The 23,034-nt window shown below is 52.0% G+C and overlaps 1 protein-coding gene across 1 annotated transcript; it reads left to right on the top strand.

Moving 5' to 3' along the window:
- The first annotated feature begins 36 nt into the window (after positions 1 to 36).
- LOC110482669 (pogo transposable element with ZNF domain) lies at positions 37 to 22,927 on the top strand. Its single transcript, XM_077790556.1, is given in 19 exon segments — positions 37 to 424; positions 5,138 to 5,262; positions 6,932 to 7,107; positions 7,580 to 7,688; positions 9,291 to 9,545; positions 9,754 to 9,994; positions 10,266 to 10,371; positions 11,345 to 11,655; positions 12,759 to 12,913; positions 13,379 to 13,479; positions 13,713 to 13,859; positions 14,648 to 14,782; positions 15,182 to 15,336; positions 15,940 to 16,080; positions 17,816 to 17,875; positions 18,424 to 18,536; positions 18,826 to 18,850; positions 19,784 to 19,838; positions 19,911 to 22,927. Coding segments are annotated over 18 exon segments (3,765 nt in total). The 5' UTR covers positions 37 to 424; position 5,138; the 3' UTR covers positions 21,267 to 22,927.
- Positions 22,928 to 23,034: the final 107 nt, after the last annotated feature.

The following is a 23,034-nucleotide window of genomic DNA, read 5'->3' as shown; positions in this document are numbered from 1 at the left end:
GCGCGCAGCAGGAAGTGACGTCAGCGGTATCCCTCCGCCGGCCAGGTCCCCTTTTTGTGTGTGTGTGGTGTGTGTGGTGCGGCTGCGGGCGCCGCGCGCCTGTATCAGCCCGCCGGGCCCGACGACCTTTTTTTTCTTATCCCCCCCTTTTCCGTGAGGGGGGAAGTAGAGGAGGGGAGGGGGGCGGAAAAAACCCACACGCACGCCAAGCACGGAGCCGCCCCCCGGCAGAACGTACAGAGGGCGAGCATAGCCAGGGATAATTCCTCCTTCTTCATCACCGTCTTCATCCTCCTCCTCAGCATCCCGCCAAGTGGGGGGGGGAAGGGGGGGTCTCATGCCACCTGCCCCCGCGCCCTGCGGGTCGCCTCGCCCGGAGAGCGGCGGAGCCCCGTAGGAGCGAGCGGCGGCAGCGCTGAGGAAGGTGAGGCGGGGGGCGCGGGGAAGGGGGGTGGGGGGATGAAGGCGGCGGAGCCCCCCGGGAGTGGCGGCGGTGTGGACGGGGATGAAGGGAGAGGGGGGGATCGGAGACGGTGGAACCGGCTGGAGCCGCCCGGGAATGGGGGAGAAGGGGGGAATGAAGTGCGGGGGGGCGGCAGGGCCGGAGCGCGCCGTACACAAAGCGGTGGCGGCGGGAGGAGGAGGAGGAGGAGGAGGAGGAGGAGGGAGGGCTGGCGGTGCCGAGGAGGGGCCGGGGAGGAGCCGCGGCCGCTCCCGCCGGGCCCGGGCGGGCGCGGAGGGGCGCGGAGGGATCCGCGCGCAGCCCGGGGGGCGCGGTGAAGCGGCCGCGCTCAGGGGAGGGGGCGGCGGTGATGCGGCCGCGCCGCCGCTCCCTCCGCGCACCCTCCCCACGCCGCACCGGCGTCCCCTCACGGTCCCCTCACGGTCCCCTCACGGTTTCCTCACGGTCCCCTCACAGTCCCCTCTCGGTCCCTTCACGGTCCCCTCACGGTCCCCTCCCGGTTCCCTCACAGTCCCCTCCCGGTCCCTCACGGTCCCCTCCCGGTTTCCTCACAGTCCCCTCACGGTTTCCTCACGGTCCCCTCACGGTTTCCTCACAGTCCCCTCACGGTCCCCTCACGGTTTCCTCACAGTCCCCTCACGGTTCCCTCACGGTTTCCTCACGGTCCCCTCACGGTTCCGTCACAGTCCCCTCCCGGTCCCCTCCCGGTCCCCTCAGGGTCCCCTCCCGGTCCCCTCACGGTTCCGTCACGGTCCCCTCCCGGTCCCCTCCCGGTCCCCTCAGGGTCCCCTCACGGTCCCCTCCCGGTCCCCTCCCGGTCCCCTCAGGGTCCCCTCCCGGTCCCTTCACGGTCCCCTCCCGGTCCCCTCACGGTTCTCTCACGGTCCCCTCACGGTTCTCTCACGGTCCCCTCCCGGTCCCCTCCCGGTCCCCTCAAGGTCCCCTCACGGTTCCCCCACGGTTCCCTCCCGGTCCCCTCCCGGTCCCCTCACGGTCCCCTCCCGGTCCCCTCCCGGTCCCCTCACGGTTCCGTCACAGTCCCCTCCCGGTCCCCTCAGGGTCCCCTCCCGGTCCCCTCCCGGTCCCCTCCCGGTCCCCTCACAGTCCCCTCCCGGTCCCCTCACAGTCCCCTCCCGGTCCCCTCCCGGTCCCCTCCCGGTCCCCTCCCGGTCCCCTCACGGTTCCCCCACGGTCCCCTCCCGGTCCCCTCACGGTCCCCTCCCGGTCCCCTCACGGTTCCCCCCGGTCGCCACCGCCGCGATGAGGAAGGGGCGGTCGTGTCCGTCCTTTCCCGGTGCTGCCGCCCCCTCCTCTCTTTGGCGGCGCCGCTTGGCTGGTGGGCGGCCATGTTGGGCACGGGGATTATTTTTCGCTCTCTTTCTTAGCCGCCACAATACGCTGAGGGTGTGTGTGTGTGTGTGTGTGTGTGGCTTTTCCCGGAGTTCTCGGGAGAAACGGCCTTTTCCCGGTTTTTAGGGGAGGTTAAGGAAAAGGGGAGGGTCTGGGCTCAGCGGTTTGCAGGGTGAGACCACCCCCCATCATCCTTGGCCTGCTGGTGCTTCACCTTCGCTGAGTGAGTGCCCCTGTCCAGCGCCGGGAGCGGGGGGAGCCCGCGGCCGCAGGGATGTGGGATCCCAGCCTTCCATTCCGGGGATCTGGGATCGGGATCCCAGCCTTCTACCACGGGATCTGGGATTGGGATCCCAGCCTTCTACACTGGGGATTTGGGATCGGGATCCCAGCCTTCCATTCCGGGGATCTGGGATCGGGATCCCAGGCTTCTATTCTGGGATTGGGATCGGGATCCCAGCCTTCTACACTGGGGATTTGGGATCGGGATCCCAGCCTTCTATTCTGGGATTGGGATCCCAGCCTTCCACCCCGGGATCTGGGATCGGGATCCCAGCCTTCCATCCCGGGATCTGGGATCGGGATCCCAGCCTTCCATTCCGGGATTTGGGATTGGGATCCCAGCCTTCCATCCCGGGATTTGGGATTGGGATCCCAGCCTTCTATTCTGGGATTGGGATCCCAGCCTTCCATCCCGGGATCTGGGATCGGGATCCCAGCCTTCCATCCCGGGGATTTGGGATTGGGATCCCAGCCTTCCACCCCGGGATCTGGGATCGGGATCCCAGCCTTCCACCCCGGGATCTGGGATCGGGATCCCAGCCTTCCACCCCGGGATATGGGATCGGGATCCCAGCCTTCCATCCCGGGATCTGGGATCGGGATTCCAGCCTTCTATTCTGGGATTGGGATCCCAGCCTTCCATCCCGGGGATTTGGGATTGGGATCCCAGCCTTCCACCCCGGGATATGGGATCGGGATCCCAGCCTTCCATCCCGGGATCTGGGATCGGGATCCCAGCCTTCCATCCCGGGATCTGGGATCGGGATCCCAGCCTTCTACACCGGGGATTTGGGATTGGGATCCCAGCCTTCTACCCTGGGATTTGGGATTGGGATCCCAGCCTTCCATCCCGGGGATTTGGGATTGGGATCCCAGCCTTCTACCCTGGGATTTGGGATTGGGATCCCAGCCTTCCATCCCGGGATCTGGGATTGGGATCCCAGCCTTCCATCCCGGGATTTGGAATTGGGATCCCAGCCTTCTACACTGGGGATTTGGGATTGGGATCCCAGCCTTCTACACCGGGGATTTGGGATCGGGATCCCAGCCTTCCATCCCGGGATCTGGGATCGGGATCCCAGCCTTCCATCCCGGGATCTGGGATCGGGATTCCAGCCTTCTACACTGGGGATTTGGGATTGGGATCCCAGCCTTCCATCCCAGGGATCTGGGATCGGGATCCCAGCCTTCCATCCCGGGGATTTGGGATTGGTGTTCCAACCTTTTCCTGAGAGATCCAGGATTGCCATCCCACCGCTCTTCCTCAGGGATCTCACCTATCTCTTCAGGGATTTGGGATTGGGATCCCAGCCCTCCTCCTCGGGGATTTGGGATTGGTATTCCAACCCTCTCCTCAGGGTTCTGGGATTTCCATCCCATCCATTTCCTCAGGGATCTGGGATTGGGATCCCAACCTTCTCCTCAGGGTTCTGGGATTTCTGTCCCATCCATTTCCTCAGGGATCTGGGATTGGGATCCCAACCTTCTCCTCAGGGATTTGGGCTCACCATCCCACCCCTCTTCCCAGTTTTTCCCGTCCCTGTCCTGTCCCTCCAGTGTCACCCTCAGGAACGGCTCCATCCTCTCATCCTGCCCGGATCCAAGCAGCAAAAAATGGGAAAACTCCTCATTTTCTCCCCTGCCCCAGCCAGGATCCCAGAACTCCTGGGAGAGGCTCAGGAGAACAGGAGTTCCCCCCCTCCAGCAGGATTTGGGATTCCATCCCAAAAATCCCCCGAGGCTGCTGCTCTGATAATTCCCAGTGTTTGAGGTTTTCCTGGAATTCACTGTGGCTGGGATGTGCCAGGGAGCTGGGGAGGGATGGGATCCTGCTTCCCAAAACCACAATTTTATTGGAATTCACTGGATTTTATTGGGATTAAGCTGATCCCAGCGTGGGCAGAGGGTGGGAGGGATCTCACCAGAACAATTCCCAAAGGTGCTGAAAAAAGAAAATTTAAAGACAAAAATGAAGCATTTTAGAGGCTTTTAATGATTAATTGGCACAAATTAAATCTGATTAATTAATAGGATGAAGTTTTTCATGTTTTTTTAATGGATGGGAAGGTGAAGGGGAAGTGCCAAAGGAAATTTGCTTTTTGTTTCCTAAATTCCTCAAAATTCCCAGAATTTCCCAAATTCCTGGATGTTTTAGGGCTGTTAATTAAACAGAATTAGTAATTATTATTAACATTTATTTTGGGTCTTGTATCCACCTCAAAGCCAAGGAAAACCATCCATTCCTGATATTTTTGGGATTATTTTTCCAGCTTCCCGAGGCCTGGAGGTGAGGAGTGCTTTGGGAAGAGGCAGGAGAACATTCCAAGGTTCTGCCTGTGGGATGGGAGACAACAAAATCCCATTTTTTCCCCCATTCCAGGAAAATTTTCCACAATTCCCCCCATCCCCAGCTGAAGCAATGGAGAGAATTCCTGGGGTGGGAAGCTCTGGTTAATTTTTGGTTTTATCCCTGCAAATTTTTCTTTTAATACCAAAATTCTTGGAATTCTCCAAGTGTTTTAATTTTGATTTTTAATTTTTTTTTGTTCTAATTTTAATTAAAAGCCTCCAGACCGAAGCTCCTGCTTCTCATTCCAAGTGGGGAATTTTGGGATAACCAAAAATCCTTTGGGATTTTTTAAAATCTTAATTTTTTTGGATTTAAAGTTTTTAAAACCATGAAGTTACCTGAAATTCCTCAGTGGGAGAGGCAAAATACTCCATGAGTCAATCCTGGGGATTTTAATCCCAAATTCCACATATTCCCTTGGAAAGATACAGAGATTTTAAACCAGAGAAATAACCTGGAATTCCGTAGTGGGAAAGGAGGGGAAAACCAATTTTGAGTCAAATCCAGGAATTTTCCTCAGATTTCCCTGGGAAAAAAAGAAATAACCTGAAAATTTTCATCTCCTTTTGTTTTCCCTTGGAATCTTGGGATCTAAAACCGATCCAAACCCATTATTCCCATTCCTCCCCTTGGGAAAGAAATCCCTCTGAGTTTTTTAGTGCCAAATTCCCTTTTCCCCCCCATTTTTCCAGGATGGCAGACACGGATCTTTTCATGGAATGCGAGGAGGAGGAGCTGGAGCCATGGCAGAAAATCAGCGACGTCATCGAGGACTCCGTGGTGGAGGATTACAATTCCATGGAAAAAACTCCCACAGGTCATTTCCCCCTTTTCCCTCCTCACTGTCCCCCTTTTCCCACTGATGTTTCCCATTTTCTCACTGACTTTTCCATATTTCCCACTTACATTTCCCCATATTCTCATGGATTTTGCCCCCATATTCCCATGGATTTTCCGCCCTTTCCCCACAGATTTCCCCCCACATTCCCCTGGCTTTTCCCCCTTTCCCCACGGATTTTCCCCCCACATTCCCCTGGCTTTTCCCCCTTTCCCCACAGATGTCCCCCCACATTCCCTTGGCTTTTCCCCCTTTCCCCATGGATTTTCCCCCCACATTCCCCTAATTTTTCCCCCTTTCCCCAAAGATTTTTCCCCCACATTCCCCTGGCTTTTCCCCCTTTCCCCACAGATTTCCCCCCACATCCCAAGGGTTTTCGCCCTTTCCCCACAGATTTCCCCCACATCCCCAGGGTTTTCCCGCTTTCCCCATGGATTTTCCCCCCACATTACCCTAATTTTTCCCCCTTTCCCCAAAGATTTTCCCCCCACATTCCCCTGGCTTTTCCCCCTTTCCCCACGGATTTCCCCCACATTCCCTGGCTTTTCCCCCTTTCCCCACAGATTTTCCCCCACATCCCCAGGGTTTCCCCCTTTCCCCACAGATTTCCCCCCACATCCCCAGGGTTTTCCCCCTTTCCCCATGGATTTCCCCCCACATCCCCAGTGTTTTCCCCCTTTCCCCACAGATTTCCCCCCACATTCCCCTAATTTTTCCCCCTTTCCCCAAAGATTTTCCCCGCACATCCCCCTGGCTTTTCCCCCTTTCCCCACGGATTTCCCCCCACATCCCCAGGGTTTTCCCCCTTTCCCCACGGATTTTCCCCCCACATCCCCAGGGTTTTCCCCCTTTCCCCACGGATTTCCCTCCACATCCCCAGGGTTTTCCCCCTTTCCCCACAGATTTCCCCCCACATCCCCAGGGTTTTCCCCCTTTCCCCACGGATTTCCCCCCACATTCCCCTAATTTTTCCCCCTTTCCCCAAAGATTTTCCCCCCACATTCCCCTGGCTTTTCCCCCTTTCCCCATGGATTTTCCCCCCACATTCCCCTGGCTTTTCCCCCTTTCCCCACGGATTTTCCCCCCACATCCCCAGGGTTTTCCCCCTTTCCCCACGGATTTCCCCCCACATCCCCAGGGTTTTCCCCCTTTCCCCACGGATTTCCCCCCACATCCCCAGGGTTTTCCCCCTTTCCCCACGGATTTCCCCCCACATTCCCGTGGCTTTTCCCCCTTTCCCCACGGATTTCCCCCCACATTCCCCTGGCTTTTCCCCCTTTCCCCACGGATTTCCCCCCACATTCCCCTGGCTTTTCCCCCTTTCCCCACGGATTTCCCCCCACATTCCCCTGGCTTTTCCCCCTTTCCCCACGGATTTCCCCCCACATTCCCCTGGCTTTTCCCCCTTTCCCCACAGATGTCCCCCCACATTCCCCTAATTTTTCCCCCTTTCCCCAAAGATTTTCCCCCCACATTCCCCAGGGTTTTCCCCCTTTCCCCACAGATGTCCCCCCACATCCCCAGGGTTTTCCTGCTTTCCCCACAGATTTCCCCCCACATCCCCAGGGTTTTCCCCCTTTCCCCACGGATTTCCCCCCACATCCCCAGGGTTTTCCCGCTTTCCCCACGGGTGTTCCTGGTTTTCCAGGCGGGAACGCCGCAGTCCAGCCGGGCGGGCAGTCCCTGCTGCTGGCGCAGAGCCCCGCGCCCAGCCTGGGGGCAGTGGTCACTCAGCCCCTGCTGCGGCCGGTGCAGCTGATGCAGAATGCCAACCACGGCACCAACCCCCCCGCGGGCACCCAGCCCATCTTCATCACCACCCAGGTGAGCTCCCCAGCCCGGAATGCTGCGGGAAATCCCTGGAAAACCGCGCTTTCCTGGGAAAATTCACGTTTCTCGCTCCCTTTTTGCTGCTGCTTTTCCCGTCGTGCCAAAATCCGCCTGGGTTTGTGGGATGGGGGTTTGCACTTCATTGCTTGGTTTGATTTTTCTGGGAGTTTTCCAGGAATTCTGTGGAAAATCCATGGAAAACTGCTCTTTCCTGGGGAAAGAAATCCCATTTTTCAGTGTTTTTTTAATGCTGGTTTTCCCCCGGGGTTGTGGGATGGGAGTTGGACCCCATTGAGTGTTTGGCTCAACAAAACTGCAAACCTCGAGAGGTTTTGTTTTCCTGGGAAGAGCCCCTTCCCTCAAATTCAATGGAAAATCCAGGGGGGAAACCTGTTTTTGGGCTGCTTTGGGGTGGTTTTGGGTTGATTTGGGACGGTTTTGGGGCTGATTCACCCCTTGGTTCCAGGGGTTCCCGGTGCAGAACGTCCGGCCCGTGCAGAGCCCCATGAACCAGGTGGGCATCGTGCTCAACGTCCAGCAGGGCCAGACCGTCCGGCCCATCACCCTCGTGCCAGGTAATTAATTCATTAATCAAATAACAGCCATTCAGCAATAGCTAGTAACGGGAATAATGCTAATAATGATGATGGTGGTGGGGTGTGGCCAGTGTAGAGCCCCATGAGCCCGTCCCCCTTTTTTGTGCCAGGTAATGTTATTATTATTATTCAATAATAATAACAGTAAAACCAAAAATAACAAAACAACAGCAACATTAACACTTAATACTAATGCTAATAATACTACTACTAATAATAATAATGTCAAGTGGCCAGTGCAGAACCTCATGGGCCAGGTGGGCTCCATTACCCTTGTGCCAGGTGATCATCATTAATAATGTTAATAATCATCATCATTAATAAAGATAAAAGCTGTAAATCCCAAATAAAGCTGTAAAGCCCATATTTCATGGGACTGGGGTCGGATCACAGCTCTCTGTTTGTCTTTAAGCCCCAGGTACCCAGTTTGTTAAACCAGCAGTTGGGATTGACTAATTCCAGATACAGTTTGATAACCCAGGATTACTTGCACCTGGATTAAAGCTGTAAATCCCAAGTTTCTCCTGGATTTCTTTGTTGGGACTGGGGTCGGATCACGGCTCTCTGTTTGTCTTTAAGCCCCAGGTACCCAGTTTGTTAAACCAGCAGTTGGGATTGACTAATTCCAGATACAGTTTGATAACCCAGGATTACTTGCACCTGGATTAAAGCTGTAAATCCCAAGTTTCTCCTGGATTTCTTTGTTGGGACTGGGGTCGGATCACGGCTCTCTGTTTGTCTTTAAGCCCCAGGTACCCAGTTTGTCAAACCAGCAGTTGGGATTGACTAATTCCAGATACAGTTTGATAACCCAGGATTACTTGCACCTGGATTAAAGCTGTAAATCCCAAATTTCTCCTGGATTTCTTTGTTGGGACTGGGGTCGGATCACGGCTCTCTGTTTGTCTTTAAGCCCCAGGTACCCAGTTTGTTAAACCAGCAGTTGGGATTGACTAATTCCAGATACAGTTTGATAACCCAGGATTACTTGCACCTGGATTAAAGCTGTAAATCCCAAATTTCTCCTGGATTTCTTTGTTGGGACTGGGGTCGGATCACGGCTCTCTGTTTGTCTTTAAGCCCCAGGTACCCAGTTTGTTAAACCAGCAATTGGGATTGACTAATTCCAGATACAGTTTGATAACCCAGGATTACTTGCACCTGGATTAAAGCTGTAAATCCCAAATTTCTCCTGGATTTCTTTGTTGGGACTGGGGTCGGATCACGGCTCTCTGTTTGTCTTTAAGCCCCAGGTACCCAGTTTGTTAAACCAGCAGTTGGGATTGACTAATTCCAGATACAGTTTGATAACCCAGGATTACTTGCACCTGGATTAAAGCTGTAAATCCCAAATTTCTCCTGGATTTCTTTGTTGGGACTGGGGTCGGATCACGGCTCTCTGTTTGTCTTTAAGCCCCAGGTACCCAGTTTGTTAAACCAGCAGTTGGGATTGACTAATTCCAGATACAGTTTGATAACCCAGGATTACTTGCACCTGGATTAAAGCTGTAAATCCCAAATTTCTCCTGGATTTCTTTGTTGGGACTGGGGTCGGATCACGGATCTCTGTTTGTCTTTAAGCCCCAGGTACCCAGTTTGTTAAACCAGCAGTTGGCGTTCCCCAGGTGTTCTCGCCGGTGGCGCAGGTGCGGCCGGGCAGCGCCGGGCCCGGCCGACCGGCCACCAACGCCTTCGCCACGGTCATCCCGGCCACGCTGACCCTGCGCAGCACCGTGCCCCAGGCCCAGGCGCCCCAGCAGAGTGAGTGACCGAGTGCCCATCCCAGCCCAAATTCCTGCAGGAATTCTCATGGAAAAATAAATCCGCGGGAGCCGGGGGGCGGCGTTGGGAGCTGGCCCCGAGTTCGCTTTTGGGTCAGAGTTTGTTTGCAGATGAGGAGAATCTGGGGCAGTTTGGGTAAAAAAGTGGTTCAGTTTGGGAATTCCTGGCTGGAATTTCACTGGAATTTTGTCCACACCATTTTTGGTGAAGTCTCAAGGAGGGAGCTGGAGGAGGCGGCTGGATTCCCACCGCAGTTCCCGCTGGGAATTCCATGGAATCCCCTCTCCCCCCGCAGTGAGCATCGCCAGCTTCGTGACGGTGAAGCGCCCGGGCGTGCCCGGCGATGGCGGCGGCAGCGCCGGCGGCCCCGAGGTGGCCAAGCTGGTGAACACGCTGGGCACGGTGCCCTCGCTGGCCCACGGCCCCGCCGCGCTGGCCGTGGCCAACAGCAGCCCTGGCACTGCCCAGCGTGGCACCGCCAGCGAGGCCACGGCCTCGGCCGCGCCCCGGAAAGGTAAATCCCGGGAATTCCCTGCTGTCGGGAGGCAGAACTTGGATTTAAGGGGCGTTCCAGGTTCTTGGGAGGCAAGAGTTGCTTTTGGGATAAAGGGTAGAAAAGAGAAAAATGGGGAGTTTTGGGAGGCTTTGTGGGACAAAGGCTGTGAAAAGGCAGGAATCTGGGATTTTTTGGCGGGATTAGCGAGTGTCTGGGGCAGGGGAGAAGTGGGAATTGTGGGGCTGGGAGCTGATCCGTGTTTGTCCCGCTGCAGGCAGCTCCTCTCCCATTCCCAGCCTGGATTTCCAGGATGGGGGCCGCAAGGTCTGTCCCAAGTGCGACTCGCAGTTCCGCGTCACCGAGGCGCTGCGGGGCCACATGTGTGTAAGTCATCATCCCGGACTGGCGAGCTCTAGGCCCGGCTTAACGAGTGGGGATTCCTTCCACACCCACTCAAATGTTTTGGGATTCATTCTAGACCCATCTTAATGAGGGGATTCGTTGCAGACTCAGTTTAATGAGTGGGCATTCATTCTAGACCCATCTTAATGAGTGGGGATTCATTCTAGACCCAGTTTAACAAGTGGGGATTCATTTTAGACCCAGTTTAACGAGTGGGGATTCTTTCTAGACTCAGTTTAACAAGTGGGGATTCATTCTGGACACAGTTTAATGAGTGGGGATTCATTCTAGACCCAGTTTAACAAGTGGGGATTCATTTTAGACCCAGTTTAATGAGTGGGGATTCATTCTAGACTCAGTTTAACAAGTGGGGATTCATTCTGGACACAGTTTAATGAGTGGGGATTCATTCTAGACACAGTTTAATGAGTGGGGATTCATTCTAGACCCAGTTTAATGAGTGGGGATTAATTCTAGACTGTCTCAATGAGCGGGCATTCATTCTAGACCCAGTTTAACAAGTGGGGATTCATCTTAGACCCAGTTTAACAAGTGGGGATTCTTTCTAGACACAGTTTAAATGAGTGGGGATTAATTCTAGACTGTCTTAATGAGTGGACAGTCATTCTAGACCCAGTTTAATGAGTGGGCATTCATTCTAGACCCAGTTTAATGAGTGGGGATTAGTTCTATATTGTCTTAACGAGTGGGGATTAATTCTAGACCCATCTTAATGAGTGGGTATTGGTTCTAGACCCAGTTTAACAAGTGGGGATTCATTCTAGACCCAGTTTAATGAGTGGAGATTAATTCTAGACCCAGTTCAATGTCTCCACATTCATTATCCCAGCCCCACTTTAATGAGCAGGGGTTAATCCCAGCCCCAGCTCTCTGTGTCTCATTAATTACCCCAACCCCAATTAACAAGCAGCCATTAATTACCCCGTTTCCGCAGTACTGCTGCCCAGAGCTGGTGGAATTCCTGAAGAAACGCAAATCCCTGGATTCGGAGCCTGCCCCGCCCTCGGCCAAGGCCCCCTCCCCTGCCCAGGGCGCGGCCCCAGCGCCGCCCCCGACCCCGCCCAAGGCCGCACCTGAGCCAGGTGAGGGTGGGGCTGACCCCGCCCAGGCCAAGCTGATCATGCTGGTGGATGAGTTCTACTACGGGCGGGACGGGGGCAAGGGCGCAGCCGTGCCGCCCTGCCCCAGGGTGCCCACGTCCTTCCGCTGCCCCCACTGCACCAAGCGCCTCAAGAACAACATCCGGTGAGCCATCAGCCCCTCATTATCCATTCATTATCCGGGAATAGCCCAGAAATGGGATGGGAATGGTGTGGGAGTGATGGGCAGGGGGATGGCAGCACCGCTGCCCCCACTGCACCAAGCAGTTTAAGAACTGGTGAGCTGTTATCCGTTAATTATCCATTAATTATCTGGGAATAGCCCAAAAATGGGATGGGAATGGTGTGGGAGTGATGGGCAGGGGGATGGGGGCACCACTGCCCCCACTGCACCAAGCAGTTTAAGAACTGGTGAGCTGTTATCCGTTAATTATCCATTAATTATGTGGGAATAGCCCAAAAATGGGATGGGAATGGTGTGGGAGTGATGGGCAGTGGGATGGGGGCACCGCTGCCCCCACTGCACCAAGCAGTTTAAGAATATCTGGTGAGCTGTTATCCCTTAATTATCCATTAATTATCTGGGAATAACCCAAAAATGGGATGGGAATGGTGTGGGAGTGATGGGCAGGGGGATGGCAGCACCGCTGCCCCCACTGCACCAAGCAGTTTAAGAATATCTGGTGAGCTGTTATCCCTTAATTATCCATTAATTATGTGGGAATAGCCCAAAAATGGGATGGGAATGGTGTGGGAGTGATGGGCAGGGGGATGGGGGCACCGCTGCCCCCACTGCAGCAAGCAGTTTAAGAACATCTGGTGAGCTGTTATCCGTTAATTATCCATTAATTATCTGGGAATAGCCCAAAAATGGGATGGGAATGGTGTGGGAGTGATGGGCAGTGGGATGGGAGCACCGCTGCCCCCACTGCAGCAAGCAGTTTAAGAATATCTGGTGAGCTGTTATCCCTTAATTATCCATTAATTGTCTGGGAATAACCCAGGAATAACCTGGGATTGTGGGAGTTATCTGGGAATGGGCTGGGATTGTGGGAATGACGGGCAGTGGGATGTGGGTGCTGCTGCCCCCACTGCCCTGAGCGCCTCAAGAGCAACCCCCAGTGAGGAATTATCCAGGAATTACCCAGAAATAATCCGTGAATAACCCAGAACCGAGTTGGGAACAACGAGCAGAGGGCATTTTCCTGGGATGAGGAACGGGAATCTCCGGGAATTCCATCCCTGCAGGTTCATGAACCACATGAAGCACCACGTGGAGCTGGACCAGCAGAACGGCGAGGTGGACGTGCACACCATCTGCCAGCACTGCTACCGCCACTTCAGCACCCCCTTCCAGCTGCAGTGCCACCTGGAGAACGTGCACAGCCCCTACGAGTCCAGCAGTCAGTGCTTTTCCTGCTTTTCTGTGGCATTCACTTGGGAATTTCCTCTTGGATTCGTTGGGATTTCGGGCAGGGAAAATTGTCGCTCCTCCCTCGCCCCTTGCTTGAGGTCACCACAAAATCCACCCGAAATTCCAGCCAAGTTTCACTTCTCCAGCCCCAATTCCAGCTGGAGAACGTGCACAGCTCCTAGAGGTCCACTAGGCCATGCTTTTCTGGGAATTTTTTATCCTAAATTGGGATTTTCCTCCCGGATTTAGTGGGAATTTCTGGAAGGAAAGTTGCTCAAGGTCACCACAAAATCCACCCCAAATGCTAGCCAAGTTTCACTTCTCCAGCCCCGGTTCCACTTTCTCCCTTTTCCCTCTTCTTTTCCCTCTTTTTTCCCCCTTCTCCCTTTCCCCTCGCCTCCAACTCCCACATTTTTCCCAACTTCTGCTCGTTTTTCCCTGTTTTTTGGGGCAGCCAAGTGCAAGATCTGCGAGTGGGCGTTCGAGAGCGAGCCGCTCTTCCTGCAGCACATGAAGGACACCCACAAACCTGGGGAGATGCCCTACGTCTGCCAGGTATGGGAAGCTCCCACCTGGAATTCCCAGTTCCGACCCCAGAAATCCCAGAGTAATTCCCTGTGCGTGCCAGGTATGGAAAAATACGGAATTTTTCCCTGTTAATTGGGATTTTCCCACACTTGCTGCCGAAATGCCCCGAACCGCGGGATTTTTTCCCCGTTTTCCTGTTCAAAGGCCCCAAGTCCCTGGATTTTCCCGCCCCCCATCCCGGGTTTTTCCGGATTTTCCAGGTGTGCCAGTACCGCTCGTCGCTGTACTCCGAGGTGGACAGCCACTTCCGGCTGATCCACGAGGACACGCGGCACCTCCTGTGCCCCTACTGCCTGAAGGTGTTCAAGAACGGCAACGCCTTCCAGCAGCACTTCATGAGGCACCAGGTGAGCCAGAATTCCCAGAAAAAACGGGAATTCCCTGGGGAAGAACGGGATGTTGGGGATGCTGAGCAAGTGGGAATCTGTTAACTGAGTTTGGGTGGGAACTGGGAATGAGAAAAAATGGGATTTGGGAATTGCCTCAAGATGTTCAAGAATGGCAGCGCCTTCCAGCAGCACTTCATGAGGCACCAGGTGAGCCAGAATTCCCAGAAAAAACGGGAATTCCCTGGGGAAGAACGGGATGTTGGGGATGCTGAGCAAGTGGGAATCCGTTCACTGATTTGGGTGGGAACTGGGAATGGGAAAAAATGGGATTTGGGAATTGCCTCAAGATGTTCAAGAACGGCAGCGCCTTCCAGCAGCACTTCAAGAGGCACCAGGTGAGCCCAAATTCCAGGGGATTCCTTGGAAAATATACCTATTAATAACTAATACCTATTTAATAACTAAGAAATCATTAATACCTACTTAATAATTATCAACTAATTAATAATTTCCAGAAGAGGAGCATGTACCACTGCAACAAGTCCCGCCTTCAGTTCTAATAGCCATTCAATACTCAATAAACAATTGATAGCCACTTAATAACTATTAAATTAATAATTAATAACGAATTAATAATTACTGCTTTTTCCCAGAAGAAGAGCACGTACCACTGCAACCAGTGCAGTTTTCAGTTCTAATACCCATTCAATACTCAATAAACAATTGATACCTATTCAACAACCAATAATCAATTAATACCTAATGAAGCAGTTAGTAATTAATTAACGCTAATGAATTTTTTCCAGAAGAAGAGCGTGTACCACTGCAACAAGTGCCGCCTGCAGTTCCTGTTTGCCAAGGACAAGATCGAGCACAAGCTGCAGCACCACAAAACCTTCCGCAAGCCCAAGCAGCTCGAGGGGCTCAAACCCGGCACCAAGGCATGCAATTCCCGGGAAAATTCCCGGGAAAATTCCCGGAAAAATTGCCAGAAAAATTCCCAGGGCTTTTGTTGGCTGGGGGTGGTGGGGATGGGGAAAGGGGTGGGATTAAGCAGGAGAATTTTTTTTTGGGGGGGTGTTCATGGGATTGAGTGGGTGTTTTATGGAGTTTGGTGGGATTCATTGGGAATTTACTGGGATTCCTTGGGAATTTATTGGGATTCATTGAATTTTGTGGGATTAATTGGGAATTTCCTGGGATTCGTGGGGTATTTCCTGGAATTAATTGTGTTTTTCATAGAACTAATCGGGTATTTCGTGGCGTTGATTGGGAATTCATCCAAAGCCCGGATTCCCTGTGGAAAACCCGACCTTTCCCCAATTTCTGTGCTGCCGCAGGTGACGATCCGCGCGTCCCGGGGCCAGCCCCGCTCGCTGCCGCTGGAACCTTCCCACGGGATGGGCCCGGATCCGGCTCCCCTGGGACCCTCCTCCGACCCCCAGCCCCTCTTCCTGTGCCACCGCAACGCCCCGCGCAGAGCCGGCAAAAAAACGTCAGCGCTTTCCCGGGAAAAATGGGAAAAAACGGGAATTCGGGGGGAAAAACAGGAATTCTGGGGAAAACTCGGGAATTCTGGGATTCCCCAGCCACCATGGGATCCTCAAGAGAGCCAGGAAAATAAAGTCAGTGCTTTTCCTGGAAAAAGTAGGAATATTTGGAAAAGTCGAGGGAAAAGCAGGAAAAAGACGGGAATTTGCGGAAAGAATTGGAATTTTGGGGTTCCCCCGCCACTGTAACGTCCCCAAGAGAGCTAGGAAGAAAACATCAGTGATTTTCTGGGAAAGAGTTTGGAAATTTTGGGAGAAAATCGTGTCATTATGGGGAAAAAAAAAGTGAATTCTGAGGTTGCTTTGGAAAGGTGGAGCTGGAAACCAGGGAATTAAAGCTGCAATTCCGTCCTGGAATTTATTGACACTATTGGTAATTTAATATTGGTTCGCTAATATAGATTAGTTGTAAATAATAATTCACTGTAGCAAAACCCCATCCCAAATCCTGCCATCCCCTTTCCTCCCCGCCTCCCCCATCCCACAGGCGCCTTCCCAAAGCCGCGTTTTTGGGGAATTTTGAGGGATTTTGCCGTTTTTTGCCCCAGGGGCGGCCTGGGCCGGCAGACGTGCCTGGAGTGCAGCTTCGAGATCCCCGACTTCCCCAACCACTTCCCCACCTACGTGCACTGCTCCCTGTGCCGCTACAGCACCTGCTGCTCCCGCGCCTACGCCAACCACATGATCAAGTACGGCTTTTGGGGGGAAAACGGGGGAATTCGGGAAAAAACGGGGGGATTTGGGAAAAAAACACAGGGATTTGGGAAAAAAACACAGGGATTTGGGAAAAAAACGGGGCAAAAACGGCGAGAAACGGGGGGAAAATGGGAGATTCCTGCTGCTCCCGCGCCTACGCCAACCACATGATCAAGTACGGCCTTTGGGGGGAAAACGGGGGAATTTGGGAAAAAACACGGGGATTTGGGAAAAAACGGGGCAAAAACGGCGAGAAACGGGGGGAAAATGGGAGATTCCTGCTGCTCCCGCGCCTACGCCAACCACATGATCAAGTACGGCTTTTGGGGGCAAAACGGGGGGATTTGGGAAAAAACGGGGGGATTTGGGAAAAAACAGGGCAAAAACGGTGAGAAACGGGGGGAAAATGGGAGATTCCTGCTGCTCCCGCGCCTACGCCAACCACATGATCAAGTACGGCTTTTGGGGGCAAAACGGGGGGATTCGGGAAAAAACGGGGGGATTTGGGAAAAAAACGGGGGGATTTGGGAAAAAAACACAGGGATTTGGGAAAAAACGGGGGGGAAATGGTGAGAAACGGGGGAAAATGGGAGATTCCTGCTGCTCCCGCGCCTACGCCAACCACATGATCAAGTACGGCCTTTGGGGGGAAAACGGGGGAATTTGGGAAAAAACGGGGGAATTTGGGAAAAAAACACAGGGATTTGGGAAAAAACGGGGCAAAAACGGCGAGAAACGGGGGGAAAATGGGGAGAGGGTGGGGGAAAATGGGAGATTCCTGCTGCTCCCGCGCCTACGCCAACCACATGATCAAGTACGGCTTTTGGGGGCAAAACGGGGGAATTCGGGAAAAAACGGGGGGATTTGGGAAAAAAACACAGGGATTTGGGAAAAAACACAGGGATTTGGGAAAAAACACAGGGATTTGGGAAAAAAACACAGGGATTTGGGAAAAAACGGGGGAAAATGGTGAGAAACGGGGGGAAAATGGGAGATTCCTGCTGCTCCCGCGCCTACGCCAACCACATGATCAAGTACGGCCTTTGGGGGGAAAACGGCGGAATTTGGGAAAAAACGGGGGAATTTGGGAAAAATCAGGGGGATTCGGGAAAAAACACAGGGATTTGGGAAAAAAACGGGGGGATTTGGGAAAAAAACACAGGGATTTGGGAAAACGGTGAGAAATGGGGGGAAAATGGGGAAAGGGTGGGGGAAAATGCTGCTCCCACGCCTACAGCAACCACATGGTCAAGGATGGAAAAAATCTGGGATTTGAGAATAATTGTGGGCTCCAGAACAGTTTTCCAGTGTTTCGTAGGGGATTTTTTATGGGTTTATATGTGATTTTTATGGGTTTTTTTAAAGATATTTTTAATGGATTTATGGAGGATTTTATATTATTTCATAGGGGATTTAATGGAGTTTCATTGGGAATATTATAGAGTTTTACATGAGCTTTTGTGTGGCTATTATAGGGGAATTTGTATGGATTATATAGGCTATTTTCAATGGATTTATACGTTATTTTATAGGATATGTGACGTAATCTTCTAGGGAACTTTATACTAATTTTTAGGGTATTTATATGAATTTTATAGGCTATTTTATATGGATTCATTGTGTGTTTTATCAGATTTTTATTTTTTTATTATTTGTGGAGTGTTTTCTTTGATTTTACAGCCCTTTCTCCAGATTATCCCTGACTTTTCCATCTTTTTCCCTCTCCAGCAACCACGTTCCCCGGAAAAGCCCCAAATATTTGGCTTTGTTCAAGAACTACACGGCCAGGTATGGAAAAAAATTCCCAAAATCCCAATTTCAGCCCCTGGGAATTCCTGACCGTTTTCATTCTGGGGGAAGTTCAGGGATTTTGGGATTTATGGGTCCCATTCCTATTATGCTCCAGAATGGGGGAGTTTTACATTTTAATTATTAATAATTATTATTTAATATTTAATTATTAGAAATCTCAGTATTAACAATAAGTCATTGATAATAGTGATTTAGTTAGCAATAATTTGGTTATTAATGAGGGGTTGGACAAATTTTTATATCTGAAATTAAAGTTTATTTCTTTTTCTTCCTCCTCCTCTTTTCCTCCCTTTTTCTTTCCCCTCATTTTCTCTTTTTTCCCTTTTTCCTCCCCTTTCCCCCTATTTTTCCCCCTTTTCCCCTTCCTTTTCCCCCCTCCCACATTTTTCCTTCTTTTCCCCCTTTTCACATTTTTCCCTCCCATTTTTCCCCTTTGTCTGCCATTTCCCCCCCTTTTCAACCCCATTTCCCCCTTCTTTTTTCCCCCTTTTTCCCATTTTTCCTGTTTTTCCCCCATTTCCCAGCGGGGTGAGGCTCTCGTGCTCCTCCTGCCTCTTTGTCACCTCCGAGGGCGACTCCATGGCCAAACATTTGGTCTTCAACCCCTCCCACGAGTCCAGCAACATCATTGTCCAAGGTAAAACCGGGAAAAAAACCGGGAAAACGGGAAAAAAAACAGAACTCCCACCAAAATCCAAGAAATATTCATATTCTAGAGCTTGGGAATAAACTGAATTAATTTTGCCCTTTTTTTTAATGGGATGGAAGTTCAGAATTCATTCCTGAGGGAGCTTGGTTTGATTCCAGCTCTTCCAGGAATTCCCACAAATCCCAAACTCCTCTGAAATAAAATTAAATAGAAGTAAAAACCTAAAATACCTCAAATGAATCGGAATAAAAACCTTACATATTCTGTGTTATTCCAGGGCCTTCTTGGATATCACATTCCAGGTAAGCCAAAAATTCCTGTTTATCCTCATGCCTCCTAATCCATGAATTTTTTTCTGATTTTTTTCCCCCTTTCCTTTTTCTCTTTTTGTTTCTCCTCTTGTTTTCCTTTTTCCTTCCCTTTCCCACCCTGTTTCCCCTTTTATTCCCTTTTTCTTCCCCATGTTTTTTCCTTAACCCCTTTTCCCCCCTTTTTTCCTCCTTTTCCTCCCTTTTTTCCTCCTTTTCCCCTTCTTTTTTCCTCTCCGTATTCATCCCCCCTTTTCCCCATTTTTTTCCTTTTTTCCCTTTTTTCCTCCTTTTCCCCTTTTTTTTTTCCTCTCTGTATTCATCCCCCTTTTCCCCATTTTTTTCCTTTTTTCCCCTTTTTTCCTCTCTGTATTCATCCCCCCTTTTCCCCATTTTTTTTCCTCTTTTTTCCTTCTTTTCCCCTTCTTTTTTCCTCTCCGTATTCATCCCCCCTTTTCCCCATTTTTTTTCCTCCTTTTTTCCTCCTTTTCCCCTTCTTTTTCCCCTTTTTTCCTCTCCGCATTCATCCCCCCTTTTCCCCATTTTTTTCCTTTTTTCCTCTCTGTATTCATCCCCCCTTTTCCCCATTTTTTTCCTCTTTTTTCCTTCTTTTCTCCTTCTTTTTTCCTCTCCGTATTCATCCCCCCTTTTCCCCATTTTTTTCCTTTTTTCCCCTTTTTTTCCTCCTTTTCCCCATCTTTTTTCCTCTCCGCATTCATCCCCCCTTTTCCCCATTTTTTTCCTCTTTTTTTCCTCCTTTTCCCTTTCTTTTTCCCCTTTTTTCCTCTCTGTATTCATCCCCCCTTTTCCCCATTTTTTTCCTTTCCCCTTCCCACCCTTCCCTCCCCTCATTTTCCCCATCTTCCCCCTTTTCTCCCCTCCCCTTTCCCCCCAAAATTCCCCTTCTCCCGTCTCCGTCTCCTCCAGGCGCGCCGCGGCCGAGCCGCGCTGCCGGTCGCCGTCCCCGCCTCGCCCCGCCGAGGCGCCGAGCCCGCCCCGCGCCCCCCTGGGACCCCCGGCCCCGCAGCCCCCTGAGCCCCCGCAGCCCCCCGAGCCCCCCGAGCCCCCCGAGCCCGGCAGGAAGGAGCCGCTGTCCGTCAGGAAGCTGCGCGTGGTGCTCTTCGCCCTGTGCTCCAGCACGGAGCAGGCGGCCCGGCATTTCCGCAACCCTCCGCGCCGCATCCGCCGCTGGCTGCGGCGCTTCCAGGCCGGCCGCGAGGAGCGCGCCGAGCTGCCCGAGGGCAAGTACCTGAGCCTGGAGGCCGAGGAGAAGCTGGCCGAGTGGGTCCTGACCCAGCGCGAGCAGCAGCTGCCGGTCAACGAGGAGACGCTCTTCCAGAAGGCCACGAAGATCGGGAGGTCTCTGGAAGGAGGCTTCCAGATCTCCTACGAGTGGGCCGTGCGGTTCATGCTGCGCCACCACCTCAGCAGCCACACGCGCCGCGGCGTCGCCCACCCGCTGCCCAAGGAGATGCAGGGCAACGCCGGGGCCTTCATCGAGTTCGTGCAGCGCCAGATCCACGCGCAGGAGCTGCCGCCGGCCATGATCGCCGCCGTGGACGAGATCTCGCTCTTCCTGGACGCGGAGGTGCTGGGCGGCGGCGAGCGCAGGGAGAGCGCGCTGCAGACCGTGGGCAACGGGGAGCCCTGGTGCGAGCTGGTGCTGACCGTGCTGGCCGACGGCGGCGTCCTGCCCGCCCTGCTCATCTCCAGAGGCCGCCTGCCCCGCCCGCCCGCCGTTCCCGAATCCATCCTGCTGGAATCCAAGGAGAGCGGCTGCGGCGACGACGAGATCATGGAGCTGTGGGCGGCGCGGGTGTGGAGGAAGCACGCGGAGTGCCGGGGCGGCGCTCCCAGAGGCATGCTGGTGCTGGATTGCCACCGGACGCACCTGTCCGAGGAGGTGCTGGCCGTGCTCAGCGCGGCCGGAGCGCTGCCGGCCGTCATCCCGGCCGGCTGCAGCTCCCGCGCCCAGCCCCTGGACGTGTGCGTCAAGAGATCCCTGAAAAACTTCCTCCACAAAAAGTGGAAAGAACGGTCGAGAGATCTGGCCGATTCCGACTCCTCCGCGCTGCTCCAGCTGCTGCTGGGCTGGCTGGGAGAAGCTTTGGAAATCCTCGGGAATTGCCCGGAATTGATCCGGAAATCTTTCCTGGTGGCCAGCGTCCTGCCGGGGCCGGCCGGAGACTCGGGATCGCCGCGGCGCAACGGCGACGAGCAGGAGGAGCTGATCGCCGCCATGGAGGAGAGGCTGAAAATCGCCAAAACCCGGGAATCGTCCCCGGAATTCCCGGAAAACGACGACCCCGAGGCCGACCCCGACATCCTGCACCGGCTCTTCGAGGGGGAGAGCGAGGCCGAGTCCTTCTACGGCTTCGAGGAGGCGGATCTGGAGCTGATGGAAATCTGAGAATTCCCAGGAAAAAAGAAAAAAAAAACAAACAAAAAGTTGGACGGATTCATCCCGGAATTTCCTGGGGCTGGAGAGGCCGAGGAGCGCGCGGAACGGACAGCGGCGTTCCCTGGTTTTGGGCCCGAAAATTGACCGATATTCCGAGTTTTTGGCCACAGAAACGGAAGACTGTTCCCAGTTTCTGGCCCCCAAAACGCAAAGGATATTCCCTGTTTTCGGAGATCCAAACACATCCCAGAAATAGAAGGCTATTCCCAATTTTCTTCCCCAAAGGTTGAAGGATATCCCCTATTTTTGCCTGGCAAAAATTAAAAAAAAAAATTCCCTGTTTATGGTCCCAAAAATCAAAGGATGCTCCCTGTTTTCGGAGAGCCAATTATTAAAAAATAACAGCAATTATACCGGAAATTAAAGGATATTCCCATTTTTTAGCCCCAAAACCCCAAGGATATTCCCAATTTTTGGCCCCAAAATCAAAGAATGTTCCCAAATGTTTTGCCCCAAAACAAAGGACATTCCCAGTTTTCGGAACAAACAGATGAGATCCCAGTTCCCAGCGGATTTCTGGGATTTTTCTGGATTTTCCATTTCCACTGATTTTTTGGGAGGATTTTCGTGGCTTTTTTTTTTTTTTCTGTTTTTTTAAATCTAAAAAAAAAAAAAAACCTGAAAGAAAAAAAACAAACTTGGATTCACTGTGTTGGTATTTCCTTGGAATTCTCTCTCGTGGGTGGATATTTTTTGGGAATTTTCTTTACCTCACTTGTACCATAATTCCTGGTTTTTAGCGGTGGGAATTTGACGTCGTTTGTGCCCAGTTTTTTTTCCAAGAAGACAAAAAAAAATCCTTGGGTTTAACTCGCAAAATAATTTGGGGAATTTTTCGTTCTTTTTTTCCTTGATTTTTTTATTTTTGGAATTTAACCCAGAAAATCCCCGTTTTCACGGAAAGTTCCTTCAGATTGGCCGTGAAGACTCCGTTATTTTGGGGTTTTTTAAATGGAAATCAGGAATTTCGATGGAATTTTGGAGGGATTTTAGGGAGTTTTGAGGAAGTTGGCTTGGGAATTGTGACTCTACCATTCCACGCCAGCAATTCCTGGGATTGGCGCTGCTTTTCCTGCCCCCGACCTCGATTTTCCCAATTTCTCCCCCAAAAAATTCCCATTGGAGGGGCAGAAACCCCCAGCTCTTCCTTGGATTTCCCCCTTCTGGATCGTTAATGATCAACTTTATTTTAAAAAAGAGCCATCCTGGAAAACCCTGCCTTCCGTAGGATCGGAAAATCCGGGATCTGGGACTGAGACTGATGGAAAACCCAAAAAATTCATTAAAAAAAAAAGAATTTGGGTTGATTTTTCACTGCCAGCTCCGATTTTTTACTGAAATTTGCATGTTTTTTGGGAAAATGATTTTTTTTTTTTAATTTTAAGAATTCTTGGAATTCCCAAATTCCAGAGGCACCTGGCACCTGTTTTTCCATAAGATTTGTGGAGTTTTTGTTTCTTTTTTTTTTTTTTTTTTTGTTTTTTCCCAAAGGAAAACAGGAAAAAAAAATTTTAAAATTCAAAATAAATAAAATCAAAAAATAAAAAAAATATTGATCAGCTTGGAATTGTACAGGAGTGGAAAATGTGGAATAAAAGCAGGGAAATGGATTTATAAATAAACGGTGTTTTTATTGTGGAAAAAAATCATTCCCATGGGATTTGGGTGGGAAAATCATGGATTTAATTAATTCTTCAGGGTCAGAATTGGTTTTTTC

The sequence above is a fragment of the Lonchura striata genome, unplaced genomic scaffold (genome assembly GCF_046129695.1).
Source record: "Lonchura striata isolate bLonStr1 unplaced genomic scaffold, bLonStr1.mat Scaffold_106, whole genome shotgun sequence".
Classification (NCBI taxonomy): domain Eukaryota; kingdom Metazoa; phylum Chordata; class Aves; order Passeriformes; family Estrildidae; genus Lonchura; species Lonchura striata.
This window is presented reverse-complemented; position numbering and strand designations above follow the sequence as displayed.